Source organism: Oculina patagonica, chromosome 10, assembly GCF_052425735.1.
Source record: "Oculina patagonica isolate OP01 chromosome 10, crgOcupat, whole genome shotgun sequence".
Lineage (NCBI taxonomy): Eukaryota > Metazoa > Cnidaria > Anthozoa > Scleractinia > Oculinidae > Oculina > Oculina patagonica.
Genome location: NC_135767.1, coordinates 199,266 through 212,853, shown reverse-complemented (window position 1 = coordinate 212,853; position 13,588 = coordinate 199,266). Strand labels below are relative to the sequence as shown.

The window sequence follows — 13,588 nt, the reverse complement described above, 5'->3', positions numbered from 1 at the left end:
TTGAAAGGGCGCTTGCATAAAGAATACTTGCGAGGTGTTCTACATTACTTCATCACCTGTGTAATAGCCGAGGAATAGTAGTTATTTTCTCTTATCAAAAGAAATAGTCCTTCCTTTCTTGTTTTACGTTTTTTAACATAATGTACACCTTAATTCAACAATACTTATTCCATATATATGAAACCAACCGAAACTGTATTGTTAATGTCTTGTCGTTTCTTGCAGGTGTCCATTGAGAATGCTATTTTGGTGACCCGTGGTCGTCGTTGGCCTTTAATGATTGATCCCCAAGACCAGGTCAGTCTGCTTAAAAATTTTGTTCACACTAAATAAATGATGATAACTAGCATGATATAAAGACAAAGCAATTTGTTTTGAAAATTATTACAATTATTAAAACAAGAATACGAGACGTTATAGATCACAGGAAAGATTGCTTCCGACAATGATTTAACAGTGCTATTGTTATAATTATTATTGTTGTTGTTATTACCACTGCCACCACATAATTTCATTTATTTCCCTTCTGTCACAATGTACAGGCCAATCGATGGATCCGTGCAAAAGAGGCTAAGAATGGTTTAAAAGTAATCAAGTTAACTGACCAGAACTTCCTGCGCACTCTTGAGAACTGTATTCGTATTGGTATGCCTGTGCTGCTGGAGGAAGTCGGCGAGACCCTAGACCCTGCTCTGGAACCCATCTTGTTGAAACAGACTTTTACACAGGTAAGAGTTCTCAAAAATTAATACTCCGTTGATAAGGATTCATACAGTTTATAAAGATTAATGCTTAGTACCTAGTTAAAAAAGGGTTATTTCATTTATCAGGATTAAATCAAACATTTACAAGTCTCCGTTTAGAAGGATTGTAAACATGTTGAATTTTTCTCTTGCAGGGTGGCCGTCTGTTGATCCGTCTTGGCGATAGTGACATCGACTATGACAAGAACTTCAAGTATGTTATTTCTTCTTACAATTGAAGTACTAAGGCCCCGTCCACATACATCAATCCGGATAAATTTGAAAACGGAAAAAAGTTGCGTTTTTAACTTTATCCGGATAAGTGTGGTAGGGGGCCTACGTCTCCAGGTATTTTTGAAGGCTGAAAGACTATTGCTGCCGTGAATCATAACGGGCGGAAAACCAAATTTATTCATGAAAACAAGCCAAAATAAAACTGATTGAAGAACAAGTGACAAAGCCTTAAATATAACTTGCGTCTCTCAATCTCGTTGCAGGTTCTACATGACAACCAAACTAGCGAACCCTCACTATCTGCCAGAAGTGTGCATCAAGGTGACTATCATCAACTTTACTGTAACCAAGTCAGGACTGGAGGATCAGCTGCTCAGGTATAGAGTTACCATGGAAACGGATTATTGTTCTTAGTCTTTTCTTATTGATTTCAAAAATTCTGTAATTGTATTTTTTTTCTTTGTCGGACCTGACGTGGGAAAGTTCTAAATAACAGCTTAAGTGTGTGCACGATTTCAAGTCAAGAATGATTGGCTTGTAAGAACAATACAGGCGCCATCTTGTTCTTAAAGCGAAAACAGATCCTAACCATGCTAAGAATGGGCCAAGAGCTAAAGCTATAGCTTTACTCACGCCGATTGTATTTATTGGTGATTTTATCTTGACCTTGTGTCCTTTTTTAAGCATGCCTTAGTTGATTTAGTTTTTTAAAAATGATATTCGAAAAAGAATATTTTACTTCAGAAAGGAACACAGGGGCAAAAAAACGTGCTAAATGGTTTTCTTTTTGTCTATGCAGTGATGTTGTTCGTCTTGAAAGACCAGATCTCGAAGATCAGAGAAATCAGCTTATTGTACGAATAAACTCTGATAAAAACCAGCTTAAGGCCATTGAGGACAGGATCCTCAAACTGCTGTTCCACTCAGAAGGAAATATACTGGACGATGAAGTGCTTATCAACACTCTTAACGAGTCAAAGGTTAGACTACATTGTCACATATAACGATCTTTTGTAATCATCTAATTGAGATTTCTTCAAAGGAGCTTTAGGTCATAAAAAAAAAACCCCCCCCCCCCCCCCTTTCAGCACCTTCTTCTAACACACCTCGCTTTTTGTACCCAGGTCACTTCAGGAGTGATTAGTACTCGGTTGAAAGAGGCAGAGATGACTGAGGAGAAGATAACAGCCGCTCGTGAGAAGTACCGTCCTGTGGCCACACGCGGCTCTGTTATGTACTTTGTTGTCGCCAGCATGGCTGAGGTGGACACAATGTACCAGTACTCCCTCAAGTACTTTAAACAGGTAATGTATGAACTATTGTACACAAAGGACTCTTAACAGGGGTTCTGTCATCATCGTTTTTTTAAATGACCGGAATACCAAACAAAGGCTAAGGATGAGTTCTTGTTGTTTTTACATTGAGACAGAATGCTTAGCACTCATGTTCGTTCGTTAAATCAAAATTTCGTTGACCAGCGATGGAAGAAGATATACCGCGACGCCATCCCAATCTTCCTCATATACGCCATCATGACATTTCTGCTTTCACAATTTCGTAATTAATGATTGGTTTATTTTCGTCGTAGTTATTTAACACTTGTATCGAGAACAGCGAGAAGACAGATGACTTGGACAAGAGACTGCAGATCCTGCTCACCAACTGTACCAGCTCTGTTTATACGAACGTGGCTCGGTAAGTGTTCGCTTAGTTCACAAACAGTACTTGCAGACGAATGATTGCAATTAGTCCTGCTGTTACATGCGCCTTGTAAAAAGGAAAGATTATTACAAGAAAGCACCATGATTGTTTGCAATGTATTCACATGCTCATGTCGTTCATTTGTCTTCTTCATGTAATTTTGCCAACCTGTGGTCCAATGTAAAGAAAAAGAGTTACAGTGGAATCCCGATTTAACGATCCTCGATATAACGATACTCCCGGTAAAACCATGAGAATTTAGCGGACCGAACGTAAAATCTTTCCCGATATAACGATATTATCAGTACCCAGTCACACTTTCAGGCAAAACATCGACTTTAATGCAATAACATTACAGTAATCGAAGCAGTCAACGTTGCAAGAGACAGAGTGGAATGGGGGAAGCAAATCAGTGGCCTTATTCTCCCAGAGGAGAGCTAGGATAAAGAAGATGAAGAGAGAAGCTTGCATTGTGGTAACTTAGGTTGCTGTTCTGTTATATATTTCAGTGGCCTGTTTGAAAAAGACAAGCTGGTATTTTCGTTCATGTTGTGCGGTGAGATCATGCGTCAGAGAGAAGACATCTCAGACGCTGAGTGGAACTTCTTCCTCAGAGGAAGTGGAAGCTTGGACAAGGTGAGATTCACGCGTGAAAGACACGCGTGCAAAGAATACGCGTAAAGAAAACACAGGCCCAGGGCACACGCGCGAAGTATACGTGCGATAAGGAGACACGCCCAGGGAACGCGCGCGAGGTACACGCGTGACAAGGAATCACGGCTAGGTTACACGCGCTAAGTATACGCGCGAGTATACGCGAAAGAGGGGCACGCGCCTGGGATACATTTTTGACGGATAGATAAAAGGACACGCAAATAAGACCTGTTTTCTTTTTGGATGCTGCGTGTCAATGGTGGAACTACCTTTCGTGAATCCAAATTTAATACTGCTGTTTCGTTCATTACAGGAACGCCCCGCAAAGCCCGATGTTCCGTGGCTATCAGAACATACCTGGAATACTTGCTGCGACCTGGAGGTACGTACAGTTATTGACTTTTTAAATAAGTTCAAGAAGCTGTGACTGGTGTGAAGTGGGTATATCTCAGTGATATATTTGTAGCTGGTGGCCGTATGCATTTAATATACCTCCATTTTCTTACCCTGCTTGATAATATCTGACAAACTTTGTTGCTTTGTTAATCTTTCTGACGTCACTATTGTTCCAATTTGCAGGATTCTCTTCCCGCTTTTAGTGGCTTGAAGCAGGAAATAGTCAGCAAACCTATTGTTGTCAAGATTGGATCAGTCGAGGTAAAGATTACGTTATTACAAAAAAATGAACGTTAGAGTTAAACAACGCAACACGCCGAACAAAACTAACACAAAGCACTTCGTCCGCGCACCGCAAATTGGCGGTAAATTAATGACACGACTTATTAACCAAAGCTATAGAGCTACATGAGCTGAAAAGTAACAGCCTCATCTTGTCTTTGTGCTAGGCGTGTCCAAATGCCCCATTACTGTCAGCGGGTAATGAGGGCAGTGATGGTAGATCAACAGCAACAAGTGAAAGTACAGAGGCTACTGAGGAAGGTGAAGAACAGACCAGTTTAGCTGACGGCCTCACGAGTTTTCAGAAGCTGGTGTTTGTAAAAGCTTTCAGGGAGGAGAAGGTAAGGATTGGAATTTTTTTTTTGCACATGCTAAAGCATTGCCAATCAAAACGCCAACAACTGCTCATGCAGTTAATTTAATTTAATTTAATCCACTTTCACTGCAAACGTAAGAGATATACAAACATTAAAAAAAATCAGGAATATAAAAAAAATAGACGCAGTTAGGAAAGAGTAGAAGGGAACATTAGAACCATACGTGCTAATTCACCAAAAGTTACCCACATATAATTAAAAAAAATGTAAATTGGGACTGAGTGTGCTTCAACGACTTTTTCACAAAAATGGTAAACCCGTCATTTAAAGTGAGATAACAACAAAGGAGTAATCAAAACCCGAAAATAACCATGGATGGTTTCGTCTGACGAAGATTAAGACGGATTACGACTGACAAACTAGAAAAAACTTGCCAGTTTTTTCAAAATGAGTTGTCCGTGACTGAGTTCCTTTAATGAAGGAAAAAGCTATTGCACATTTGCACGTTTCACTCTCAAGATGTACATTTGTTTCACAGCGTTTACCTGTGCCGCAGGTTGGTAAAAGCCGTCATTTAAAGTGAGAATACGCAACGAAAAACTTCATTTGAGAAAAGAGCTAGGACACGTCTCATTCTAAAGGTGTACATTTGTTTTACTGTGTGTTATTGTTCCACAGGTTGTGTTTGCTGCTGTGGATTTCGTGTGTGAGAATCTCGGCAAGACGTTTGTGGAGAGCCCGTCTATAGACCTGAACACGCTGTATGCTGATGTGGGCCCCGTCACACCTCTCATATTCATCCTATCTACTGGCTCTGATCCAATGAACGCCTTCCTTAGATTCGCCAGGGAAATGAGCTACAGCGAAAGGTGAAAATTCACTTTCTGTCTTTGTAAAACGATGCGTAACCTGTAATAGGAACTTTGCGCATTTGTCACGCTTGTCACACACTATGTTATGTAATTGCTACATTTTCTGTTTAGTACGTATTATGCTACTCTCTACAACACATTAATAAAGTTGTTGATTGATTGATTGCAAGCGTTTACTTGAAATCACTCGATTTAGCTGTTTTACATTCTTCTGCCATGAGACGCACCTATGTCCACATTCTCCAGGAGTAACTATCCGAGTTCACCTGTATAAAATTGTATACAAATTGTTTTGTACTTGCTCTTTACGTCTGTCTGTCTGTCTGTCTGTCTGTCTGTCTGTCTGTCTGTCTGTCCGTTCGTCCGTTCGTTCGTTCGTCCGTCTGGTGAGTGGATAAACGTTTGCGAAGAGATATAAATGCGAGACGACTAACACGTTTCATTGCATATGACTTTGTCTTTAGAATCCAAGCCATCTCGTTAGGTCAAGGTCAGGGGCCTGTCGCCGAAAAAATGATCGCTAATGCCACTAAGACAGGCGACTGGGTTTTTCTTCAGGTAGGAATCTGTAAACCTGTTGTCAGTAGCTCAGAGTCGGCCAACTCACACGCACAAAAATCATTATGCGTTAAATCTTGTGCGAAGTACTCCAACCAATGAGTGAAACATCATGCAAATGCAAAGTAAAAGTCAAGGTGATGCTGATCGACTCCCGCAATTTTCCTTCGCTCCCCCCCCCCCTCCCCCGTGCACTATTTTTGCCTCGAAGTGATTGGCTGTATTCTTTTATTGTCTTGTGCAAAGTACTCCAGCCAATGAGAAAAAACATTCTGCTAGTACAAAGAAAAAAGAAAAAATCAGTAGAGACCGACCATCGTGCCCCTATTTTAACCTCCAAGTTATTGCCCATATAATCTTATTTACTTGTATATTTTCATTTCTAGAACTGTCATCTTGCCGCTTCTTGGATGTTGGCAATGGAAACCACGATAAAGAACCTGTCATCACCGGAAGCGGAAGTACACGAGGACTTCCGGTTGTTTCTGAGCTCTATGCCAAGCAAGTCGTTTCCGGTGACGGTGTTACAGAACAGTGTTAAAGTGACGAATGAGCCGCCGAAAGGACTCAGAGCTAATGCCAAGAGGGCGTTTGGAGAACTCAGCTCAGATACCTTTGAGAACCACAGTAAGATCCAGTCTCTTCGCAGCTGTCATTTGGGTCTTCACGTAACGCTTGTACTTAACACATAGACATAATATATTTTACCACGAAGAGCTTAGGAGCCGTAGCTAAAACGCTCTCGTGAAATAAAATGGTTTAAAAATTACAAATAAAAAGACGTTTTAAAAAGGTAAAAAGTGTATATATGTACAAAAGGCGTTACGTAACTGCCCAAGTAACGGTTGAAGGAGATTTGACAAGATTTGATACTTACTTCAGGGACTCGAGTATTATCGTTAAACCACTTACCCAAACGGGCAACCAGTACAGCCTTGCTTACGCACTTGCCTAATGCATCGTCAACCCAAGCGGGCAAGCGTTAGTGTCGAACACTTGACTCCAGACAGCGTGTTTCTAATTTAAGCTTAGCATGTTTTTTTTTAATTCGAGAATTTCCCTCCTTGTACAAAAAAGGTTAAAATAGGCTCTCAAATCTAAGGGAACGGCTAAAAAGTAAAGACGCTGAAAAAAAAATTGGTATGGAAATCACCTTTCGCGTGTTTCTCCATATTGTGGGGTTCTGAAAAAGGATATCCGAAACTTGCAGTCTCCAGTTCATAAGTTTTTCATTTAGAATATGTTATAATAGTGTAAGCAGGTGTTTTGTGTGACATGTTTTTTTCTGTGCTCTTTAGTTCTTGGTGTTACGTGGCGGAAGCTCGTATTTGGAATTTGTTTCTTCCATTCCATCATTCAGGAGAGAAAGAAGTTTGGTCCTCTTGGTTGGAACATTAAGGTGAGCGCTATAATTTTTACCCGTATTAAACCTTAACACTACATGACATAGCTACGTCTTGGGCAAATGAACACGTAATTCCATCAAAGAGGGAAAGAAGATCGTAATTTGCAACTCCTTTTGTTGTTTTCTTATTTACTTAGGCTCTGCGCTGCATTTTTGATTATTTTTGTTCTCATCTTTTTCTTCTCAGTACGAGTTCAACGACTCTGATCGTGAAAGTGCACTTGACAATCTTAAGATGTTCTTAGCAGAAGGACAGATTCCTTGGGACGCGCTCACGTTCATCACAGGAGAGGTAACGTAAAACACTTACTTGGAGAAAATTTGTTTCAATTTCAATTTAGAAGAACCAAAAAGACGTCTACAACCTCACACCCTGCACCCACTGAACGCATCCCTCGATGGGATGCTACTCCATTTTCCCCCTGCTCAGCTTGTCCTAATGATCCCCTTCCGACCCACCCAGACCCCCTTGTCTTTTATTAAGAGGAAATCCGCCAGGACTTCGAGTTGGACAAAATTATGTACCAAAACTATTTACACCTGATTGCAAGCTTTTGTGTTACTGCTTCAAATATCTTATCGAAAGAAATCTTTTCTAACAACACCACACATCGAAAACACATTTTGAAGTTCCGCTGAATTCCACTGAATCGCTTAAAAATGTAAGCTTTTGCCCATAGCTTGTTAACTTTATATCATTTTTCAACTCGGATAAGAAATTGTTGTACCAGAATTATTTCCACCTTATTCAAACTTTTTTGTTACTCTTCAAATATTTATCAAAGAAATCTTTTCTAACAACACCACACATAAAACTTTCCGCTGTCCACTAATCGCTTAAGACGAATTTAAAATGGCTACACGTGAGATTTTTCCTATACCTTGTGAACTTTGAAATCATTTTCTCAACTCTGTAAAATTTTTGGTGTTATCACGGAAATATTACATCTTTACCTTTTATTAAGGGTAGGAAATAACGAATAGGATTTAAATATTCTGGAAATTGATTTTTGTCCAACTTTAATAAATATTACTCGACTTCCTAGTGGATTCCGTCTTAACATGGTTTGATCTGAATTCAATTTTCCAATCCACTGTCTATCGCAGATCACATATGGAGGTCGAGTCACTGATGCTTGGGATCAGCGGTGTTTGACCACAATCCTCGGCAGATTCTTCTCGCCTACAATTCTGGAAGATGGTTACAAGTTTTCACAATCAGGTAAATAGAAAATAATTAAAACGACTGTTCTACAAAATCAAACCACTTGTGAAAGGTCTCTGACACGGTCAGTTCGTTCTGTAAGAGTAGACATGAACCTTGGTCTTTTTGGGACTAAATGAGTCTGTCGCATAGAAGTAGCGTTTTTCGAGGACTTGGCTAACTGTTTGTTATTTAAAGTTGTTCTGTATGCTTCTGGTTGTTGAGCTCTTATGCTTTAAAACAAAGTACCCATGTAACACTTCATGTATTTTATCACCAGGTATCTACTTTCCTCCTGGATTTGACGCATTACCCGAATACAGAGACTACATCGACAGTTTGCCCATCGCTGATGAACCAGAGGTGTTTGGAATGCACAACAATGCAAATATCGCTTTTCAGGTGAGAAAATACTCGTTTTATGAGCTTGTTTTGCTAACATCTGAATAACAGACTCAACAGTAACAGGTGCAATTTATAACACATAGTTAAAAAAAGTTCTCACTAAATCGGTATTACCGTAAGTGCCTTTAAAAAAAGTTCAAAGTTCCATACGTTTCGTGCTCTGCCCTTCATCAGTGGAAAGTCAAGATTTCCAAGCATGTTGCTTGTTTAGATTCTCCCCCTTTAGTTCTGTTATCTGTTTTTTAATTGACAAAGCATTTCATGGATAAGACCCGACATAAACTGGTAAAGATTTTACTATGACAAATTCTAGGAAGAAACACTCTTAGTATTAAACCACCATGTTAGCATTGTTTGATATATTCAGTATGTTTATGCACTTAATTGCAGACGCAAGAAACCAATGCCCTCATTACTGCCGTGCTAGAGGTGCAGCCTCGCCTGGCCAGTGGAGGAAGCGGTAAAACAAGTGACGAGATTGTGTATGAACTTGCTGATAGTATTCTCTCTAAGCTGCCTGCTTTACTGGACATGGAGAAAGCCGATAAATCTATGTTTGAGGCAAGAACAAGTCTTGTGTTTTATATGTACATTATACTCCTTGTGATGTTATCTGTTGTGTTTTATATAATTTTGTAAGGGCGCACTGCGTGGGTTTTCAATGATGTTTGATATGTCATTTCACAGACTGATGAAAAAGGTCGAGTAAACTCTCTCACCACTGTGCTTGGACAAGAGGTTGACCGGTTTAACAATCTTCTGAAAGTCATCAAGGTAAGTCCATAACTTCGAAATAGTTCCCAAATCATGAGGATACACAGTCCATGTGATGTGTTATTTTTTCCCTTTTTAGAATTCACTTCAGCAGCTTCAAAAAGCTATCAAGGGTCTGGTGGTGATGTCACTGGAGCTGGATAAAGTTTACACAAACTTTTTAAACAATCAGGTTAGCTGAAGTTGATAAATTATAGTTGATTACTTTTTCTTTTATAACGAAAAATCCTTTGTTTTCAAGGTACCAACTATGTGGGCAAATGCTGCGTACCCTTCGTTAAAGCCTCTTGCTTCCTGGGTTAAAGATTTGCTGCTCAGATGCATGTTTATTGAAGTAAGTACAATGTCTTCTTTGCATACGAGTTTAAATGTTGTTTATGTTTATGCGTGAACAACAACAACAACAACTTTATTTGCACGCTTTACATTCAATTAAATTTACAATACAATAATAAAAGAAATAAAGTAAAGTGCATGGCTGCCCAAATAACCACGATTGGCTAACAAGATTGGGCAGCCATACTTAGTTTTTATTACAATAATTTATAAAAAGGTCAGGTATACTTAACATTTACATAGCAAACTATACAACACACAAACACACAAAAACAAAACTAAGTAGGCTTAAAGAAAAATTAATGGAAAAAAAGATGGAAAAACTGGCGTGCAAAACTGTCAGCCGATTTTTTTTCTGGGAGCTGTTCTATACTTTTGCGGTTCTAATATCGTGACCACAGTGAACTCCCTCTAAAACGGACACCGTCGGAACTGGCTCCAACTGTCCATCCTAGAGATATGTCCGTCTTATAGGGAGTTTAGTTTCAGTAAAATGACTGAAGGGCGACGGGGACGGGACCAACACCAGGTGTCCGTCTTAAAGATAGGTGCCCTTCTTATAAAAGTGTCCGTTAAGGGAGAGTTGACTGTAGACTGCAAAACCTTCCTTTCTAAGTTGTCAGCGCATGATGTAATCTTGTAAGATACACTCGTTTCAAACAGTTTTACACCAAAAATAACTCCATCTACACTCAAACCAGCAGTAGCGTTTACCTTATCTTCTTTCTGTCTGATTATAACAGCAATGGATTGTACACGGTGCTCCCAAGTGCTTTTGGATTTCCGGATTCTTCTTTCCTCAGGGTAAGTACCCACAGCAAACCTATAAGAATTTGACTCATCATGTGACAAATTCTCGTTAAAGTGTTCGAAGATATTCCGACTCTTACGCTACAATCAAAACAGCGCGATACTTACGTGAAGTCTTCTCAAAACTCTGACTCCATCAGAGAACGTCACGTTGCATTGCAACTGCTCAATACTGCTATTTTTTCGGCAATCATGTTTAGATACTTTCTGTCTATAGTTAGGCGAAAAGATCCGCGTGTTACTTGTCGGTTTTTGCATCCTTAAAATACTGGTTTGAAATGTAAGTTCTAAAAGTATGGTGGAATATAAACTAGGTCATTTCCCCACTTGATTACTTCGTTTTGTTTTTTCCCGAAAACTTCCCCTATTCTCATTATCTGTCTGCTTCATAATGTACTGTTTTGGCTAGGAGAAAACAGATGTTGACTATTTTCGCACTTTTTAAGGTTTTCTGACCGGCACACTACAGAACCACGCCCGAAAGTACAATCTACCAATTGACGAGCTGTCTTTTCACTACAATGTTCTGCCTCATTACCGCAACCAAGAGGAGGTCAGCGAGGCGCGCGCTAAACTCGACCCAGACGCCACTCTGCCAATGGATGAGGAGATAGAATCTCCTGAAGATGGAGTACTGGTACATGGTTTGTTTATAGACGCCGCTCGCTGGGACGATGAGAAGATGATGCTGGGAGATGCTCTTGATGGCGAAATGAACCCGGTAAATATTCTTTATTAGTAATCTTTATTTGGCGCCTTTACCTCAACACTTCAAGCTGTTTCATGGCAAAGGTTCTTGTAGTTTCCGTTTGGTAACACAGGTAAATGACGTGTACAAAAAGATTATTGTGCAGTCCGTATGGCTATGGAGGATATGCCATGTGTTACTCACTCTATGTATCAATGTACACAAACTTTTTGTTGCCGTAGGGAGTTAGTGACTTTTGTTCTTCTAGGAAGTTAATGAGTTCTGTTTTTCAGGTCAGTTAGTGAGTTTTTTTGCCCTACGGAAAATATTATTGTGGTACGTCTCGTGATACTTTCTTGTCCAGAAACTGCATTCAGTTCAGGGTATAACAAAAGCTGTTGACTGGTATAATGGTAAACCACGTCTATATTTTCTAATACAGACCACGTATTTTAGTGAACTTGATGGTGAAATAAACCACTTGGAATGTTGGTAAAACACTCACAAATTCGACAGTTGTAAATAACTCTCATAATGGGATGTGATTTTTCAAAAAAGACGTGACATTTCCTTACAAAATATTTGAGTTGTCCGTTGCTTATACAGCTCTTTTATTTGTTTGTTTAAGCCCTGCCCTATCCTACACATGGAGCCCCGGATGAACTACACACCAGATCCCTCTCTGTACACAAGTCCGCTGTACAAAACGTCTGCGCGTGCCGGTGTGCTATCCACCACAGGTAGGAACAAAAACTTCAATGACGGTCTGTTTAAGAAATGTTTTAATTTGATATTGAGCCTCAGGGAATAAATCAAACACGTTTTTTCCATTGCAGGTCACTCAACTAACTTTGTTGTGGCTGTGTATCTTCCTACTGACCTTCCTTCAGACTTCTGGATTGAGAAGGGAACGGCTCTCTTGTGTCAACTCAATGAATAGAAATGCAAACATTACTTGACATTCTTGTAAAAAAACATACGTTGTACGATTTATTTTTGTTCATTACTCGAGCTGCTTAACGTGAATTCGCTTGAAGGTTTTAAATAATAGCAAAGTATCTGCCAAATGTGTAAGTTATTAGCTGATACAATAGCGTTTGTGCAAGTTTCTTGTTTATTATGCAGCTTATAAGTAGATACGGTGATGCACCAAGTGTACATAATTATCACATTCATTATGTTTTTTATTTTTATTTTTATTGGGTATGGGTAAACGAGTATGTCGTAAGTCCTTGCAATGCACGATGAAAAGAGTTGTGTATATTCTGCGCTTGTGAGATTTTTATAACATAAATAAAAGTGTGAATTGACGCAGTTGTTGTTGATACAATTACATCTATGTGAGTACTTCTCTCTCCATTGCTTTTTCCTCAAACACTTAACATTTTCAGCGTATTGCAACAGAAATTACCTCACGCCAGTAATGACATGACACAGCGATAATGCTCTCATACTTATAACTCAATTACACCACACCACAAACCATCCTTGCATAAAAAAGACAATCGCAGATAATACGAAGTTAGAGAAATGAGCACCTTTCTAGCAAAAGACATTTTAAGGCCAAGGAAAACCTGAATCTAAAAGCCGAAACTGCAGTGAAACTACAGTGAGAAGACTCCGATCCGACCCTTTCCCGCAGGACCAGGGAGGCAGCTAACGGATACCCTGTTCAACATTGGTTGCGCTTGGGAGTGAATTGAAATTAACAAGTTTGACCTACATATGCACAAAAGCTCCTATTAATTAGCCGAGTTCTCATTAGGCACTTCACTTGCACTTGAAACCTTCTCCAGCGTGAACGGGCGCCGTTCTTACTGGCTGGTCGTTCTTAGTTACCTTGGAAACTAAGACTGCACCCCAATCACAATCGGTCCACCACAAGCTTATTACCCAAAAGTTGCGCAAGAAAACCATGCGGGATGCTGAGAGAACACAAGAAAAGCTTGCATTATGTATGGCATGGACAGTGTGAAATACGCAACCTTTTCAAAAGGTTGCGTGATTCACACTAGCCATGCTATGTACATTTAAACTATTTTTTTACCACAATAAACAGTTGCACTTTACTCCTGCCTCTCTACCCCAAACAGTAATGACTGGTATTGAAATATTATCCATTCTTTCTTTGCTTTTATAGTTGGATACTGTACTTTATTTACTGCTGACAATTAACAATTATTGGACGAGGTTGAGCATGATAGCGATA

General features: G+C 39.5%; 1 protein-coding gene across 1 annotated transcript in view; it reads left to right on the top strand.

Moving 5' to 3' along the window:
- LOC144627953 (dynein axonemal heavy chain 6-like) overlaps window positions 1–12,689 on the top strand; it is a 72,205-nt gene extending 59,516 nt beyond the window's left edge. Inside the window, exons 70-95 of the mRNA XM_078485976.1 lie at window positions 226–297; window positions 543–728; window positions 899–957; window positions 1,241–1,354; window positions 1,777–1,957; window positions 2,102–2,281; window positions 2,566–2,672; window positions 3,188–3,314; window positions 3,646–3,714; window positions 3,912–3,989; window positions 4,178–4,351; window positions 5,006–5,196; window positions 5,664–5,757; window positions 6,144–6,384; window positions 7,056–7,156; window positions 7,350–7,454; window positions 8,270–8,384; window positions 8,647–8,768; window positions 9,162–9,332; window positions 9,459–9,545; window positions 9,625–9,717; window positions 9,787–9,879; window positions 10,625–10,685; window positions 11,138–11,412; window positions 12,008–12,119; window positions 12,216–12,689. Coding sequence (XP_078342102.1) covers window positions 226–297; window positions 543–728; window positions 899–957; window positions 1,241–1,354; window positions 1,777–1,957; window positions 2,102–2,281; window positions 2,566–2,672; window positions 3,188–3,314; window positions 3,646–3,714; window positions 3,912–3,989; window positions 4,178–4,351; window positions 5,006–5,196; window positions 5,664–5,757; window positions 6,144–6,384; window positions 7,056–7,156; window positions 7,350–7,454; window positions 8,270–8,384; window positions 8,647–8,768; window positions 9,162–9,332; window positions 9,459–9,545; window positions 9,625–9,717; window positions 9,787–9,879; window positions 10,625–10,685; window positions 11,138–11,412; window positions 12,008–12,119; window positions 12,216–12,319 — 3,312 coding nt within the window. The 3' untranslated portion in view covers window positions 12,320–12,689. The remainder of the gene's footprint in view (window positions 1–225; window positions 298–542; window positions 729–898; window positions 958–1,240; window positions 1,355–1,776; window positions 1,958–2,101; window positions 2,282–2,565; window positions 2,673–3,187; window positions 3,315–3,645; window positions 3,715–3,911; window positions 3,990–4,177; window positions 4,352–5,005; window positions 5,197–5,663; window positions 5,758–6,143; window positions 6,385–7,055; window positions 7,157–7,349; window positions 7,455–8,269; window positions 8,385–8,646; window positions 8,769–9,161; window positions 9,333–9,458; window positions 9,546–9,624; window positions 9,718–9,786; window positions 9,880–10,624; window positions 10,686–11,137; window positions 11,413–12,007; window positions 12,120–12,215) is intronic.
- Window positions 12,690–13,588: the final 899 nt, after the last annotated feature.